This window comes from Ziziphus jujuba, chromosome 12, assembly GCF_031755915.1.
Source record: "Ziziphus jujuba cultivar Dongzao chromosome 12, ASM3175591v1".
Lineage (NCBI taxonomy): Eukaryota > Viridiplantae > Streptophyta > Magnoliopsida > Rosales > Rhamnaceae > Ziziphus > Ziziphus jujuba.
In genome coordinates this window covers 1,724,135-1,742,063 of record NC_083390.1, presented here as the reverse complement: position 1 = coordinate 1,742,063, position 17,929 = coordinate 1,724,135, and the positions used below count along the sequence as shown (strand labels likewise).

General features: G+C 35.4%; 1 protein-coding gene across 1 annotated transcript; it reads left to right on the top strand.

Moving 5' to 3' along the window:
• Positions 1-2,320: 2,320 nt before the first annotated feature.
• LOC107428144 (receptor-like protein kinase) lies at positions 2,321-6,283 on the top strand. The gene is made up of 2 exons (XM_016038617.4): positions 2,321-5,564; positions 5,655-6,283. Exons 1-2 carry the CDS (start codon positions 2,591-2,593, stop codon positions 6,002-6,004), a joined length of 3,324 nt encoding a protein of 1,107 aa, XP_015894103.3. The 5' UTR covers positions 2,321-2,590; the 3' UTR covers positions 6,005-6,283.
• Positions 6,284-17,929: the final 11,646 nt, after the last annotated feature.

The following is a 17,929-nucleotide window of genomic DNA, read 5'->3' as shown; positions in this document are numbered from 1 at the left end:
TATATACGAATCAACAATTTGGATGGGATAATTTTTTTTTTCTTTAATACCAAGACAGAACAAAAGAAGAAAAACTTGCTTATCTGCTTAGCAAGATAATGTGTTTTCTTGCCATATATCTATATAAAAGGAAAAAATTGTTTTCATGATATACATTTAATTAGGCAAATGTAACATGCAAGTTTGACTTGAGACAGTATGTATTTCTGTTAAGGGATAAAATAAATTAAAAAAAAAAAAAAGAATTGACATTAACTTTAGATTGTGGGATGGTATTGGGACAAAAAACTCATATTCCTTGTAAACTAATTCAACATACATACTAATCTTGTAAAAATTTGATTTTATATATAATTTATTTAATTTGGCTTCTTTCCCATTTTATGAGCCAAGTAGCCAACACGGGGGGTCCTTGGAAGGAAAGTCTCAGTCTCAGAGTTTGTACCATGTATTAATTGAAAAGGTGACACCCATTTCCATAGTCTTTTAGCACCTAGTTTCTCTCTAACACTCTAGTCTCTCCAAAATTGTGTTTGATGCATTTCGTATTACAAAATGTGCTTGTTTAATCCAGAAAGATTCAAATTGGTAAGTACTTCCTTCCAGATCCTTTCAAGTTAAGACCCTCCATTGTTATTGTCACATTGCCATTTTTTTTTTTTTTCTCTGCTTTTTTCTCCGTTTCTGTTCCACATAGAAAACTGCTGCTTGGTTTGCAAAACCTGGTGCTTTTACTTTGTTTCTTTATTTTAATAATTTTTGTTGAGTACCTTGACCTTTATTTTATTAAGTTTTGTTGAGTAGCATGACATTTTAATAATCTCACACGGAAGATTCCAAGCAGCCTGAAAAACTTTAATAAGTTATAGATGCTTCACAAATTATAAACTTGGGTAAATTAATGTTATCTAGCAATGTTTTCATTCTCTCTTGATAAACTGTTTGCCATGGGTTTGTGACAAGAAAATGCATGTTACCCAAAAAAAAAAAAAAAAAGTGTTATATACCTTAGTTCATGAAATTGACACCTTATATATGCATATTAATAATTTTTAATTTTTTTTTATTTTTTATTTTTTATGTTCAATAAGTTTATTTTATTTCCATCCAGAGGTATGTATTAAATGATTGGAACGAATAAAAAACGTGTGAAAATTTTTGAAAACTTTGCAAAAACAATACCAAAAGGCACTTAAAAAATAATTTTGCTGGAAAAAGTCTTCTGTTAGACCCAGATTTATATATTGAAGCCTAATCCCATGTGATATGATGTACACATTTTATTATTATCATTGTTGTTGTTATTTACGTGGACACATTTTAATATGTGGAGTTGTTGTACCTACTTTTTTAATAAGATTAATGTAATTTGGAAAATGTGTATAAGTTATTTTTGATGTTATGATCAAGAACTCTTGATGTTCACTTTTTAATTGATGAAAAACTAGAACAAATCAAAAACAAAGACTTGTAAAATTGATAAACTTTAATTATTTCTTTTTCTTTATACATATATCAATAAATTCTACCAAATTACCGAAATAGTTTAGACCAAAAAAAAAAAAAAAAGGAAAACGAGAGGAAAACATTGCTTAGCTGCATAGCAATAGGAAAAGAATGTTTCCTACTTGTCGGATAGTGTTATAAAAGCAAAACAGAAGTAACAAAGCAAGTTTCAGGTTTAGAGTCAATTGTTTTTTATTATTGAGAAAGAAAGTCTTAATAAATAGAACAAAAAAGTACAAAATTTTGGCATCAAGTTATAGAACATGGGATGGGAATTGGAGAAAAATTAGTTTATATTTCTCTGTCGTCTTTTTCCAAAACATGATAACGTAGTAAAACTTCAAGAATATGCTTTTTATATTTAGTTTATGGTAATTGGCTTCAAAAAGCACATGTGAACAGAGACGGGAGTCCAACTGCACCTCCTTGACTGTGTATTCATTCAGTTTTCACACGGACTTAAGCATTTTTGTTCCAACGAGAAAGCTAAAAGCTTTCACACAATTTTTTTCTTTTTCAATAATCAAAAGTCAAACTTTTACTGGGTCTTTTCTCATTTTATGAGCCAGCTTAAAATATATAGAGAAAAGAAGTCCAAAGAAAGTCTAAAAGCTTCAACCGTGCACTGAAAACGTGATAGTTACCTGATAGCGCGTTTGGATGGCGTTTACTTCCTGACTACTTTACTCCCATTCACATTCAGATAATACCTAAACATGTCCATAAATTAATATGTTTTAGAAATATTATATACGAGTAGAGAGATATATATATATATATATATATTAAACCCGCCACGCAGAAACATATATATATATATATATATTAAACCCGCCACGCAGAAACAGCACCGATTTTTTATGTTTCTTTTTCACACACACACTCTCTCTCTTCCTCTAGCATCTCTGGAGATCTAAAACACTCTCTTTGAAGCATTTCCAAAATCCCAAAATATGTGGTTGCTGTTTCTGACAAACTTCAAATAGGTAAGTATCTTCCAGTTGCTTAAAAACCCTCCATTGTTGTTGTCACCCTGCATTGTCTTCTGCTTTTCTCCCTCTATATCTTGTTCTTACTTAAAAGCATGCAGCTTGGTTTGCGAAAGCTTTTGCTTTTACTTTGCTTCTTTTGTTCCATTTCTACTTTCTCTGCTTTGAGCTATGATGGGGTGACTTTGTTGTCACTTTTGGGGCGCTGGAAAGCTGTGCCTTCTTCCATTAGCTCAAGTTGGAATTCTTCTGATTCCACTCCATGTCAATGGGTAGGAGTAGGATGTGATAGTGCCCAGAATCTGTTGTCCTTGAACCTCTCTGGTTATGGGATTTCTGGTGAGATTGGACCTGAAATCGGCCGTTTGAGCCGTTTGCAGACCATTGATTTGAGTTTGAATGGTTTCTCTGGCAAGATACCCCCAGAGTTAGGAAATTGTAGTGTTCTTGAGATCCTAGACCTTTCTGGGAATGCTCTTACAGGGGAGATACCCAGCAACCTAAAAAACTTGAAAAAGTTGCAGACTCTTAGCTTGTTTGATAATTTTCTGTCTGGTGAAGTGTCTGAGTCATTGTTCCAAATCCCCGACCTGGAAAATGTTTATCTGAATGATAACAACTTGAATGGCTCTATCCCTGCAAGTGTTGGGAATATGAGCAAGCTTTTGTCTCTATATTTAAGAGGTAACCAGTTATCAGGGCAGATTCCTTCTTCCATTGGAAATTGTAAGAAATTGCAGGAAATTTCTTTGGAAGAGAATCATTTGACAGGAGTTTTGCCAGAGAGCTTGGGCAATCTCATAGACCTTGGCTATTTAAGTGTCCAGAACAATAAACTTGTGGGTAGCATTCCTTCTGGGTTGGGTAATTGCAATAGCTTGTACTTCTTGGATGTTTCACACAATAGTTTGAGTGGACGGCTTCCACCGAGTTTGGGCAATTGTACTAGTTTAAGTCAGTTTGCTGCTATGAAAAATAACTTAGTAGGTAATATCCCTTCTTCCTTTGGTCAACTAAAAATGCTTACAGTTCTTAACCTTCCACAGAACCAGTTGTCTGGGAAAATACCACCTGAACTTGGGAATTGTAAATCCTTGAAAATGCTTCAGTTGTTCTCGAACCAGCTTGAGGGGGAAATTCCTAGTGAATTAGGGAAACTGACTAATATGCAGGATCTTCAACTGCAAGAAAACCGTTTAACCGGTGAAATACCGGTTAGTATTTGGAAAATTCCAAGTCTTCTGGAAATCCTTGTTTATAATAACAGTCTTTCAGGGCAAATCCCTTTGGAGGTTACGGAACTGAAGCATCTGCAAAACATTTCACTGTTTAACAACCATTTCTTTGGTACCATACCTCAAGGTCTGGGGATTAACAGTAGCTTAGTGCAGTTAGACTTTACCAATAATAGGTTTAGTGGTGAAATCCCACCAAATCTTTGCTTCGGAAAGCGATTAAGGGTTCTCAATATGGGTATTAATCAACTCAAAGGCAACATACCTTCAGAAGTAGGAAGCTGTCCAGCCCTCCGGAGGCTAATCCTCACACAAAATAAGCTCACAGGGTTTCTTCCAGAGTTTGCAAAAGACACAAACCTTTCATACGTGGACATCAGCGGCAATAGTATCGGTGGTGCAATCCCATCAAGCTTGGGAAACTGTATCAACATCACTTCCATTAATTTGTCCATGAACAAGTTGGAAGGATCAATACCGCAGGAGCTAAGCAATCTCATAAATCTTGAGGGTCTTAATCTTTCTCGCAACAATTTGGTAGGTCCCTTGCCATCTCAGCTATCAAATTGTACCAGACTAGTTTCCTTTGATGCAGGGTTTAATTCGTTGAATGGTTCTATACCATTGAGTTTGAGGAGCTGGAAAGATTTATCAACACTGGTTTTGAGCGAGAACCAGTTCGTCGGTGGTATTCCATCATTTTTGTCAGAGCTTGAGAAGCTTTCTATCCTACAACTTGGGGGTAATCTACTGCGAGGAGAGATTCCAAAATCAGTTGGACTATGGCAACATCCATTCACCATATTGAATCTGAGCAATAATGGGTTGACTGGGCAACTTCCATCGGAAATTGGAAGAATCCAATTAGAGCAGTTGTATATATCTGATAACAAGTTGACAGGAAGCTTGACAGTTCTTGGTAACATTACTTCGCTAATGGAGGTCAATGTTTCAAACAATGACTTCACTGGTCCAGTCCCAGAGAAATTGATACACTTGCTGGAATCATCTCCATCATCATTTCTAGGCAATCCCAGCTTATGTGTCAGTTGTCCTTCTTCAAGAGGCTCAACTTGCACGGCGAATAGCTTATTTAAGCCCTGTGGCAATCTACCAAAAAAGCAAAATTCCGTTGGTAAACTGAAAATTGCGATGATTGCTCTTGGAGCTTGTGTATTTGTTGTTTTCGTGGTTCTTGGAGTGGTTTATCTATTTCTGTGGCGAAGAAGACCAAACCAACAAACTCCGAGCTTTGGTACGGAGGGATCAACATCCTTGCTGAAGAAAGTGCTGGAGGCTACAGAACATCTTAATGACCAGTATATAATTGGCAAAGGAGCTCATGGAATTGTTTACAAAGCCTCAGCGGGTCCAGGTGAAAGTTATGCTGTAAAGAAACTTGCATATGCAGGAAATAAAGGAGGAAGGCTTAGCATGGGGAGAGAAATTCAAACTATTGGGAAGATCAGGCACCGAAACCTGGTTAAATTGGAAGGCTTTTGGTCGAGAAAGGACTATGGTTTAATCCTGTACAGATACATGCAAAATGGGAGTCTCCATGATGTCTTACATGAAACAATTCCACCACTAACTCTAGAATGGAGTGTCCGCTATAACATAGCTGTTGGAACCGCAAATGGGTTGGCATATCTCCACTTTGACTGTGATCCTGCTATAGTTCATCGAGACATCAAATCAACAAACATACTTTTAGATTCTGAGATGGAGCCTCATATTGCTGATTTTGGGATTGCCAAACTTCTGGATGAGTCTTCTTCTTCTTCTTCAACAATATCCGCCTCAGTCTTTGGCACAATTGGATACATTGCACCAGGTATATATATTCGTGTACATTTGTTGAATATTACCAATATTTTCTTCTTTTTTCTACTTGTAATAAACTAACTGCCATTGTTTTTGACAGAAAATGCATTTACAACAAAAAGGAGCGTGGAGTCTGATGTCTATAGTTATGGGGTCGTATTGTTTGAGCTGATAACTAGAAAGAAGGCAGTGGATCCGTCGTTTAGTGAGGACACTGATTTAGTGGGCTGGGTTAGAGCTATGTGGATGAACTGTGAAGAAATTGACAAGGTTGTGGATCCAAGCCTTTTGGATGAACTGTTGGATTCAAATATCATGGATCAGGTTGTTTGCGTTCTTCAGTTGGCTTTGAGATGCACTGAGAAGGAGTCTAGCAAGAGACCAACAATGAGAGAGGTTGTCAACCAGCTAGTAGATGCTAAACCCCGGACAAGAAGCATTAAAGCTTAGCTTTTGGGACTTCAACCTTCTCTTGTTTAGCAGGTGAAATTTAACCCATTTTTCTTTCTTCAGGGTGTAATCCCCGAGAAGTTTTGTATTATTAACTATGTAATATTTAGGAAAACATTAAGGAGATTCCAAATCCCATCTCTGTCTGGATCTTAAATTCTTACTGGATAGATGTTTCCTGTTTTTTGTGTACTTGTTTTTCTAATGGGAAACTACAATTTTTGCAGTAGAAAAGTTTATGTTTTTCTAATGGAAAAGTACTTCAATTTTCTGCAAGAAGCAATTTGGAGTGATGAGTCGTTTGAAAATCTTACTTTCAAATTAGTTATAAGTCTCTGTTCTCTGCGGAGCTTTGGCTTTGCATGGGAAACAATAATAGTTCGACCAATACTAAGACTTATATTGCTAGGGGTGGGTTCCTGTCACCTTCCACATGAGAATTTTCAGCAGGCATATATTTCTATTAAAACAAGAAAAATGAAAATCATCAACGACAACAACAACAACAACAACAACAACAACACCACACACACACACACACAAAAGAAAGATACCATTAAAATGGTGGCTGGGCAATTTAAATTGTAAGAAAGCATTTATTTATGGTGGTTGGGTAAGCCAACATGCTTGATACTGTCTGACGTCCTTGCCTGGTAATCCAACATGGTTGTGTAGTATTCCTTCAGGATTGGGTAATCTCAACAATTTAGATTTCTTGGATCTTTCATTTAATAGTTTTGAGTGGTCAGATTCCACCAAGTTTAGGCAACTGTAGCAGTTAAAGCAAGTTTGATGCTTTGCAGAATAACTACTCTAAGGAGGCTAATCCTCAAAGAAAGCAAACTCGCAGGTTCTCTTACAGAGTTTGTGAAATATCCAAACCTTTTATTCATGGGCGGTGAAATCCCAACAAGCTTGGGATCAAACTATACCAACATCACTTCCATTAATTTGTCCATGAACAAGTTTACAGGAAGCTTGACGCCTCTTGGTATATAACATTATTCATTGGAGAAGGTTAATGTTTCCAACCATTGCTTCTCTGGTGCAGTGCCAGAAACATTGATAAACTTGGTGGAAATCATTTCCATCATCATTTAAGGGCAATCCATGTTTATATCTCACTTGTTCTCCATCAAGAAGCTCTAATTGCACTGCAGAATTCATGTCCAAGCCTTTTTACAGTCAATCAAGTAGACAAAATTTCATTATATCCCTTGGATCTATGACATTTGTTTTTGGACTGTTTTATATAGTTCTGTTGCGAAGAAGACCAAAGCAGCAAATTCAGACGTTTGGTTCTTTTCTTAGCTTATAAGTTAATGGACTTTGTTCTCATCTCCCCCTTATCTCTTTCTCATCCTTCCATGTATTCTTACAAAAAATACTACATATGAGATATATAAGTATAGCCTTTTTTTTTTTTTTTTTTTTCCTTTTTTTTGACTGCTTATCAGTAAAATAATTTAATAGTTTTTATCATTTATTTACTATTTTCTTAAAATTTTTTTGGGGGAAGTGGTTGTAAAACTTAATTATCCAAAAATGTCGATCGACAAAGATTAGGATAAGAATTGAGATTAAGATTAAGAAGGAAATAAGCACATAAAAAAAATAAAAAAAATGGTGGGTTTGTTTTCTTTGGGGGGCGGGGGGGGCGCGGCGGCGGCGAGGAGATGGGATTGGAAGACAAGTTTCTTTCTTTTTTTTTTTTTTTGGGTGAATTAGTCTAAATTTCATGAGTCTAGTGTAGTATTTTTTTGTTATACCATTTTTATATTTTATATGTTGTAAATATTCTTGTTGAGTTTGATTAATTTACATGAGCCCTTAAAAAAATTGGGCAAGGGTAAAATAAATGATTTTCATATTATTATTTCTGAAAGAAAGAAAGAAAGAAATTCATTATTATTATTATTATTTTTTTACAAACACTGAACTCGGCGTATTATAAGGCCCAAATCAAAATATATAGGCAGCAAGGCCTGATATAGACCCAGTTATTAATCTATGTAAGGGGAATTTGGTCCAATGCCTCCATAGAGATGAGTTTCATGATTTTTACCTCTTCATTTGCTATCTTTATTTTTTTCTACCCTTTCAATTTTTAATAATCCCAAAATACCCTTATATCCAAATTAAGTATTTTGACTTTTTATTTTATTTTATGTTATTTCTTTCTTTTCTTCATCCGACTGTTCTCTTCTCCTTCATCACCCTTCCCTAAAGCTGGCTCATCTTTTCTTATTCATCCATCAAGCTTTCTTCACTTAGTTGCCCTTTTGCCAAATAACCCCATTTCATCTCTCCGGTCACCAAAATTCCATACAAAGAAATTAATGGTTTGGAATTTGAAATTAGGGTATTGTGAAGAAGGAGGATGTAGATTTGTATACGAAGCTCAAAGGTGATACTGCATGGCGGAAGCAGATGCCTAAGCTTGCTGTTTCACTTGGCCTCTCTGATAAAATGTCTAGTCTGTTTGCTTCATTTTTCCTTCGATTTTTCGATTTGAGTGGTTTCTAGGGTTTTTTTAAAACATTTGTGGTTTTTTTTTTTTTCCTGATTGCTTTTGGTATAAGTTGGAATCGAAATTAGGGTTATGGTTTTTTTTTGTTTTTGCTATTTTTGAATTTTTTTTCCATATGCTTTTGTAATTTTTGTTTTAGGTAGTATTCGGTGTGCGATTTGACGGTCTGATAATGGAAATCGGCAAGGATTCGGGAATGGAGGACGGGGATTTTGTGGTGGAGACTTGCATTACACATACTCTACCCCCGGCATTGACGCTTGAGAAGGGATTAGAGAGTATCAAAGATGCTGTGGGGAAGTTGAAGCTGAATCCTCCTTCTACCTCCAATGGGTTCTTTCGGTTTCAGGTACTGGAAAATTCCTAAGACTTTGCTGTTTTGATAGTATGTCGTTTTGTTTGGTTTTCATTTCATATGTGATTCTGTGAGGATTTCTAAAGGTTGCTGTGCCTTTTAGTGCGAAAGCTTTGGATTGGTTTACCTGTCAGTCAGAGTCCTGTGAGGTTTTCCCTCTGTTTTTATGTTGAAGGAAACAGAAAATCCTGATTGTAAATCGCTTTATGTGAATGAAACCGTTGGAGTCTTTGGAATTGGGTCTGCTGTTCACTTTACACGGAGTTCTTCTTCTATCTCAGGAGAGAAGACAACAACCAAAAGGTTTAGATTCTCGTATCTCTTATTTCTCACTCATCAAAAGCGTCTCCTATGATGATTTAGGGGTTGCATTTGGTTTTTGTTGTTTGTTGTCTGTTGTTCATCATATATAGTTAGTCTGAAAGATGGATGTTTCAAACTTCTATTTGGAGGGTCATGGACAATTTTGGAGCTATTGAGACTTACGGCTTACCCTATTCCATTGACATCAAGGTGCAGGAGGTTATGTAATCATTTTTTTAAGTGGCTTTAGGCTAATGAGCAGAATCTGTGTTGAATAAGAACCCAAGATTTGTTGGTTATTTTGTTGAAAGGTCTATTTGGAAAATGACAAGGCAGAAATGAAATTGAATATTAATGTGAACTCTTCATTGGCAATTATGTAAGGAATGTTTCAACATATATGCTAAAGGCTCTAAAACATTTTATGAAATTTAGAATAATTTTGTCCATTTATTGGAAATTTGTGGTTGGTATGAAAAATTGATTAAGTAATGATGGTTAGTTGCTTATGGTTATGCATCTAATTATGATGCAAAATCTGTTGCCTTTAAGGTTCCTGCGTGTTTGATAATTTGCATTTGGTATTGCAAATATGATGCATACTGTAGTGGCAATTTTTTTATCTGCATTTAGGTGTACATTGTTTTGCATGGATACTTGGGTCTTTTAGATTTGTATGAATCTTTTCCTTGACAGCTCTAAAAATGGTAGCTAGACACTATTAAATTTAAGTAATGTTTGTGGTTTCTCCATAGATAGAACAAATGAGCTCTTGCAAAATAAGGGTAAAACTTCGACTGTTCATTAGTTACGGTTTTGCATGTGATAGTTATTTAATTTATTGCTTTACGTAGTTGCATGTGATACTTATTTAATGTATGTCTTTGCTGTACTTAGTTGCCTGGTGCCATTGCTTATCTTTTTATTACCGTAGTTGTGTTGTGTAATGGTATGCTTTTTCTTATTCTTCTATTGTTTGTTATTTATTTATTTTTATTAATTTTTGGTTATTGGCATTCCAAAGCATTGTTGAATGTTGATCATGTTGATGTTTTGTTTGATTTGTTGCATCTGTGATGTGTAGTTTGTTCTCTGCTACATGTTTTGTACTTGTTAGATTACTGGTGGATGAATTTGAGGCTGCACTTTGGAAGATTGGCAGAGGTTGACAATGAAGTAGCAAAAGAATTTGATGGAAAACATTTTCACATTCTTCCTTTTTTTTTTTCTATTTTGGAGATTTGGGCATCCTTTAGCAAATCAGTTTATGAGATTGGATTTTGGTTCTATACAATTCATAGAGAGCAAGAGATATTACTGGGTATGAGCTATTATCTCAATTGTTAGATTTGAACCTTTATACTTCTTTATGGATACTTTAGGTACTTAATTATTTTTTTTGAAACTTGTATGCTAAATATTGTAACTAACTGCAGATATTTCGTTTGATTTCATCCAAGTTTCAAATTGGTCTCCGTTTTAGTGGAGGTGCCCTGTATGCTTTTAAGCTGTCACTAAAGTTTGGCATTATATCAATTGTGGGGCCAGTTGGTGTTCGAGATTTTGACATTGATGGGGAACATTGGGTCAATTCGGGATTGATACCAACAAAGGCTTTTGTAGGAGCTGTAATATTCTCTAGTTTTTATTCATAAAACACTTGTACAATTTCCTCTTACTAATTCAGATTTTGTTTTTAGTTTTTGTACATGATTCTCGTGTCAAGATAATGTGTAAGGACCCAATTTCATTATTAAATTCTCCATATTATTTGATATGTGGAAAAGCAGTAAATAAGAAGGATGAGAATTTAAATCGATGGTAATTGAGTTCTCAAATATTGGCTCTCTAGTTTCTGACCATTTGAACTTGTTTGAATGGTATGCATTGAAATGTAGTTAGTTTTAGATTATAGACTATTCCCAGCTTGCAAGCTTCTTCCAATCACTTTAAAAATGTGGCTTCATGGTAGTATGTCCAAACGAGAGTTGTTAGGAGGGAATTAATTGTGCACTTGTAGAAAATATTTAAATAAATGGATATGAAAGTGTAAAATAAATGTAACAGTTTCCCATTTCTCATCTACCCTCATTTCTCATTAATTGTCGAATAAAGTGGAAAATATTAAAACAAATTTTTTTACCATCTCCCATTTCTCATCTACCCTCATTAACTTCTATCCCTCTCTCTTACTCTCCCTGCTACCACATTAAATGAATCCTGTGTGTCTTCCTCTCTCTTTCTCTTTTGTTGGTTACGTACCTTTCAGCCTTTCTTCGCACTGACGAACCATTGCAGAAAACACAATACCACCTTCAGTTCAGTTCACTCTCCCTGCATACCCCCAACCTTTTGTGATAACAAGACTGAAATTCTTCATTGTGGAGCCCATACACTTCAAAAGGGTGTAATTAAATTGTACGTTTCTGCGGATTAGAGTTAAAGATTTGTTGGTATGTGTATATATATACATATATATATATATACAGATATGTATACATTTTTTCCTTATATTGGATTCATTGTTTGTCACGTTTTGACATGATATATAAGTGGAAGTTCTATGTTGGTGCTATTTTATGTAAAACAATCCATAAATGGTTCGGAAATTTCCATTTTAAAATTACAACCTTTGTTTGTTACATACGGTCCATCACTAATTATGAAACACTTGCTTGTTGGAAAATTTAACGGCGGTTTCATCGGAATATTTAATTTTTCTATTTTCTAAAAGCAAACCGATTGGACAATCGAATTTGTCCACTTCTCTAATGTTATTGTAGATGAATGACATGCTAAATGTAACTATATTTATGATGTTTAACAAAATAATACACAGAACACCACATTGTCAACATTGCATCCATTCAAGCTAATGTTATGTTATGATTTAGCACATATACGACAAATTTGATATCTTAATCTACTTGATCCACTTTGTCTGTCAAGAGTAGTTATTCTACTAGGTGTTAATATGCAACATTTAAAATGCATTTGTACTCATTTACAGAAAATGCATTTGTATTTTATCTTTACTCATTTACTGAAAATGCATTTGTATTTGTATTTAAAATGCTATTCTACTCATTTGCATTTAAAATTCTATTCCACTAGGCGTTAATGGCATAATTGTTTGGCTTATTTTCTGTACTCATTTACTGAAAATGCATTTGTATTTTTTCATTACTTTTGCTGCAGGATTATAGTTAAACCTTCCAGCAAAGATTCTACGATTGCAATTATTTTTAGTCATACGACCTCACGAATTACCACAAGTTTATGACAAAGAGATACTTAGTATGTTTTGAATTGGTAAACCCTTTGTGCTCAATGTCACAAATTTTAGTTTTACTATTCTATGATAGAACATGGAGTGTATGTTCTGAAGGTACTTGGAGATACCAACGTCAAAGAACGAAGATTATACGTATAAAAAGGAATTGTACATTGGCAGAACTTGAAGATGTTGTCTACAACGGTCTCAACTTAGATTTTACACAACATCAATTAATCTTCAAGTTCATATACCATGTGTGTTTGTCATGTGAGCCGTATGTTATGGAAAATGATGAAGACCTACAAAGTTTTATATAAGAGTATAGTTCACATAGACCTCAAGACAGATCTCCACTTATTGTTGATGTGTTATCCAGGGTTCCACAGAGTATTAATGCTGCTGGATGTGTTACGAATAGGATACCTATAAGTTCAGGATTTATGACTATTGCCCCACTATTTGCAGTTCCCGAGACAGCTACTTGTACCTTTGATGCTGACATGCAGTCCCTAGTGACCGAACTTCATGTGCTGGAAACTCAACCTAGATTTTTCGAAAATCAAATTTGTGAAAACAATGTGCAATCTGTGGAACATGATCATGATAATGAGTATTAATGATATGAATGAATATCGTGGACATGATTATGATCAAGATGAACAATTTGAGGTTGAGGTCAACACTGATCGTAGTGAAGATGGGTTACGCGACATTTGTTGGATCCAACATTCGAGACTTTCAGCTGGTGATAGTCGACATGATGAGTCTCCTTATGGTAATAGTCCAATTGATAATGTGAATGATGATGTGCTTGCCTCTCCTTGTACCAAAAACCATTTGGACGTTCGACAGGATTCGATCGCATCCATGGCTGAACTTAGGGTTAACGGTCGCTTCTCATCTGTCAATGCCCATGAAATCATTTGAATAAACCAACTCTTTGCGAGTAAGAATGCGCTACAGAAGAAGCTTAGTCTTCATGCACTAAGGAGAAATTTTGAATTCAAGGTCAAGAAGTCAGATAGAGTCCGATATGAGGTTGTATGTGCAAACGACAATTGCATGTGGCAAATGCATGCTACCAAACTACATGGTGATAATACAGAGGCCTTCATGATTAGGGCCTTCAAGGATGAGCATATTTGCTCTTTAAATATCATGAAAAAGGATCATCATAAAGCAACAAGTTCAGTTATCAGAGACATCATCTAGCCAACGTTTGATGGGATTTCAAGGCAATACAAACCTTGAGATATTGTGCATGACATTCGCTCTAATTATGGAGTAAACATAAGCTACAACAAAGCATGGGCCGCTAGGGAAGTTTCACTATCAGGTTTGTGGGGCACACCAGAAGATTCATATGCAAAACTTCCTTTATAGAGTCACGTTTTGAAGAGCAAAAATCCGAGCATGTTTACTCGAATTGAAACTGACGATCAAAACAAATTTTTATATTTTTTCATGGCACTTGGAGCTAGCATTAGAGGGTTTTAGCATATGCGGAGAGTCGTAGCTGTCGATGGAACTACACTGAAGAATAGATATAGAGTTTTGTTATATATTGCATCATGTTTGGATGGGAACAATCAAATTTATCCACTTGCTTATGGAATAGGCCCTGGGGAGACGGATGCAACTTACACGTGGTTTTTTGAGAGCTTTAAAGAAGCGTTTGGGGATGATCCGAATATAGCTTTTATATCGGATAGACACAAGAGCATTGCAAAAGCGATACGTACAGTTTTCCTTAATAATCACCATGGCCACTGCACATATCATCTTGGTACAAATTTACATGCTAAGAAGTTTAAAGGTAATGTCAATGCAATTATATCAACTTTTAATGATGCAGCTAGAGCATATATTGTTGAGGATTTTGATAAGGCCATGCAGCTTTTAGAAGGCGTTAGTATTGAAGTTGTACAATATCTCAAGGATGCAAGTCCTGCAAAATGGGCTAGATCACATTTTTCGAGCAATAGATACAACATAATGACAACTAACATCGCAGAGAGCATGAACTCTGTGCTTATTGATGCTAGGGATAAACTTGTTTTGCCATTACTAGATCACATTTGTGATGTCTTGCAAAGGTGGTGGTATGAACGTTGAACTAACACAGCTGCAATGCAAACTCCTATTACTAATTGGTTGGAAAATATCATGCAAGAGCGCTTAAATAATGGCAAAGGCTTACGTGTTATTCCAATGAACTTATATGAGTTTCAAGTTGTTGGCCATGGCATGTTCATTGGAGTTGTTAACTTAGAAAATAAGACGTGCTCATGCAAGGAATTTGACATTGATGGATTTCCTTGTGTCCATGCAATTGTAGCATGTAAGCATCGACGTATTTCTCCATATACCCTTTGCTCGGCACATTACTTAGTTGACTCACTCCGTGACGCATATTCGGAAACCATATGTCCACTTGGAGATAAATATTAATGGCATGTTCCAGATGATGTCATAAACCAGGTTGTACTTCCACCTCAAATTGGCAAATAGTCAGGAAGACCGAGAAAGAAGAGGATTCAATCTCAAGGAGAGGAGCGTCATTAATGTAGATGCGGGAGGTGCAAACAGATTGGTCATAGCAGCCGATCATGCTCCTCCGCCGTACCTCTTGATGGCACTACCAACCAACAACACCATTGAATCGAAGGCCCATCAATCGTACGACGCTATATTTAGACAATGGGGCCATGTTATGCGGTATGCGTGTGTATGCAACGTAGTTAGGAATTCAATTAGTTGGTCAACCGCATAACATGTGTTTTGGCATAATAGACGTTGGTTTTATTTGTTCTTTTGTTGTCAAATTCATCTGTCGTATTGTTTTGATAACATATCATTCTGTGTTCAGTTTTTGGTTCAGTTGTTTGTAGGTTTCTTACTGTTGCACGGATGATATTACTGCCCAATGGTAATGACCGATGCATCGTTGGTAATTGACATTTGTACACCGTCGTAAAAGAATCACCATAATTCCATCCGACAACTTCAATCATGTGCGTTCCAACCAATAACATGCTAAACGTAGCTTTATTAATGATAACTTCTGACAAAGTAAGAGATCAAATGGCATTAATAAGTGAAAACGTTCAATTTGTTTTTGTTTCAAACATTACCGAAGGTTTCATCGGTAATTACCGAAAGCCAGTGGTAATCACATTTTACGAATGTTATGGCCCCCACCAGTCCCCTAATGTGTGTTAAATGCAAGAACATGCAAAATATGGATGCTTACATGATCGTAAGGAGAGAAAACCCCAAAATCTCTGAAAAAGTTCTCAAATTGGAAAAAAAATACGATTACTGTATACCTTCAGTAATTACCGATTAAACCTTCGGTAACCAACTTATACTCTTTGGAAAAATTACCGTAGGTTTCACTGGTAATTACCGAAACCCCTATGGTAATCACATTTCACCAATTTTTTGGGCCCCACAAGTCCCCTAACGTGTGTTAAATGCAAAAACATGCAAAATATGGACGCTTACATGATCGTAAGGAGAGAAAACCCCAAAATCTCTGAAAAAGTTCTCAAATTGGAAAAAAAATACTATTACTGTATACCTTCGGTAATTACCGATTAAACCTTCGGTAACCAACTTATACTCTTTGGAAAAATTACCGTAGGTTTCATCCGTAATTACTGAAACCCCAATGGTAATCACAATTTACCAATTTTTTGGCCCCACAAGTCCCCTAACGTGTGTTAAATGCAAAAAAATGCAAAATATGGATTATTAAATGATCCTAATGAGGGAAAAGCCCAAAATTTCTTAAAAGGTTCTGAAATTGGCAAAATAAATATGATTCCTGTAGACTATCGGTAATTACCGATGAAACCTACGGTAATCAATTTATACTCTATGGAAAAATTACTATAGATTTCATCGGTAATTACTGAACCCCCTATATTAATCACATTTTACCAATTTTTTGGCCCCACAAGTCCCCTAACGTGTGTTAAATGCAAAAACATGCAAAATATGGATTATTAAATGATCCTAATGAGAGAAAAGCCCAAAATTTCTTAAAAAGTTCTCAAATTGGCAAAATAAATATGATTACTGTAGACCTTTGGTAAAAATTACCGTAGATTTCATCGGTAATTACCGAAACCCCAATGGTAATCACATTTTATTAATTTTTTTTGGCCCCCACAAGTACCCTAATGTGTGTTAAATGCGAAAACATGCAAAATTTAGATTCTTCAATGATCCTAAGTAGAAAGAACCCAGCAGTTTGGAAAATTTTGACACTCTGATAAGTTTTTCCGATCTTTTGGGGTTTTTTCTCCTTACGATCAATGAAGAATCCATATTTTGCATGTCATTCCATTCAACACACATTAGGGGATTTTTGGGGCCCAAAAAATTGGTAAAATGTGATTACCATAGGGGTTTCGGTAATTACCGATGAAATCTACGGTAATTTTTCTAGAGAGTATAAACTGATTACCGTAGGTTTCATCGGTAATTACCAAAGGTCTATAGTAATCCTATTTATTTTGCCAATTTGAGAACTTTTAAAGAAATTTTGGGCTTTTCTCTCATTAGGATCATTTAATAATCCATATTTTGCATGTGTTTTCATTTAACACACGTTAGGGGACTTATGGGGCCCAAAAAATGGGTAAAATGTGATTACCATAGGAGTTTCGGTAATTACCGATGAAATCTACGGTAATTTTTCCAGAGAGTATAAATTGATTACCGTAGGTTTCATTGGTAATTACCAAAGGTCTGCAGTCATCGTATTTTTTTTGGCAATATGAGAACATTTTAAGCAATTTTGGGGTTTTCTCAGATTAGGATCATTTACTAATCCATATTTTGCATGTTTTTGCATTTAACACATGTTAGGGGACTTGTGGGGCCCAAAAAATGGGTAAAATGTGATTACCATTGGGGTGTCGGTAATTACCGATGAAACCTATGGTAATGTTTCCAGAGAGTATAAGTTGGTTACCGAAGGTTAATCGGTAATTACCGAAGGTATACAGTAATAGTATCTTTTTTTTTTCCAATTTGAGAACTTTTTAAGAAATTTTGGGCTTTTCTCTCATTAGGATCATTTAATAATCCATATTTTGCATGTGTTTGTATTTAACACACATTATAGGACTTGTGGGGGCCATAACATTGGTAAAATATGATTAACATTGGGGTTCGGTAATTACCGATGAAACCTACGGTAATTAAATATTTTTGCCAATTAGAGAACGTTTTCGGAACATTTGGGGTTTTTCTGTTTGGGGGAATTGATGAATGTATAATTTGAATGTTGTTGCTGGAAACACCCATTAGCTGGGTATTTGGAGAAAAAAAAATGTTAATTGATATTACCGAAAGCGTATCGGTAATCATCTTTGCTTTAATTTTTATCACAACCGAGGGTCTTCTTTTCTCTTTTTTTTTTTTTTTTCAACGGTTATCATTACTAAA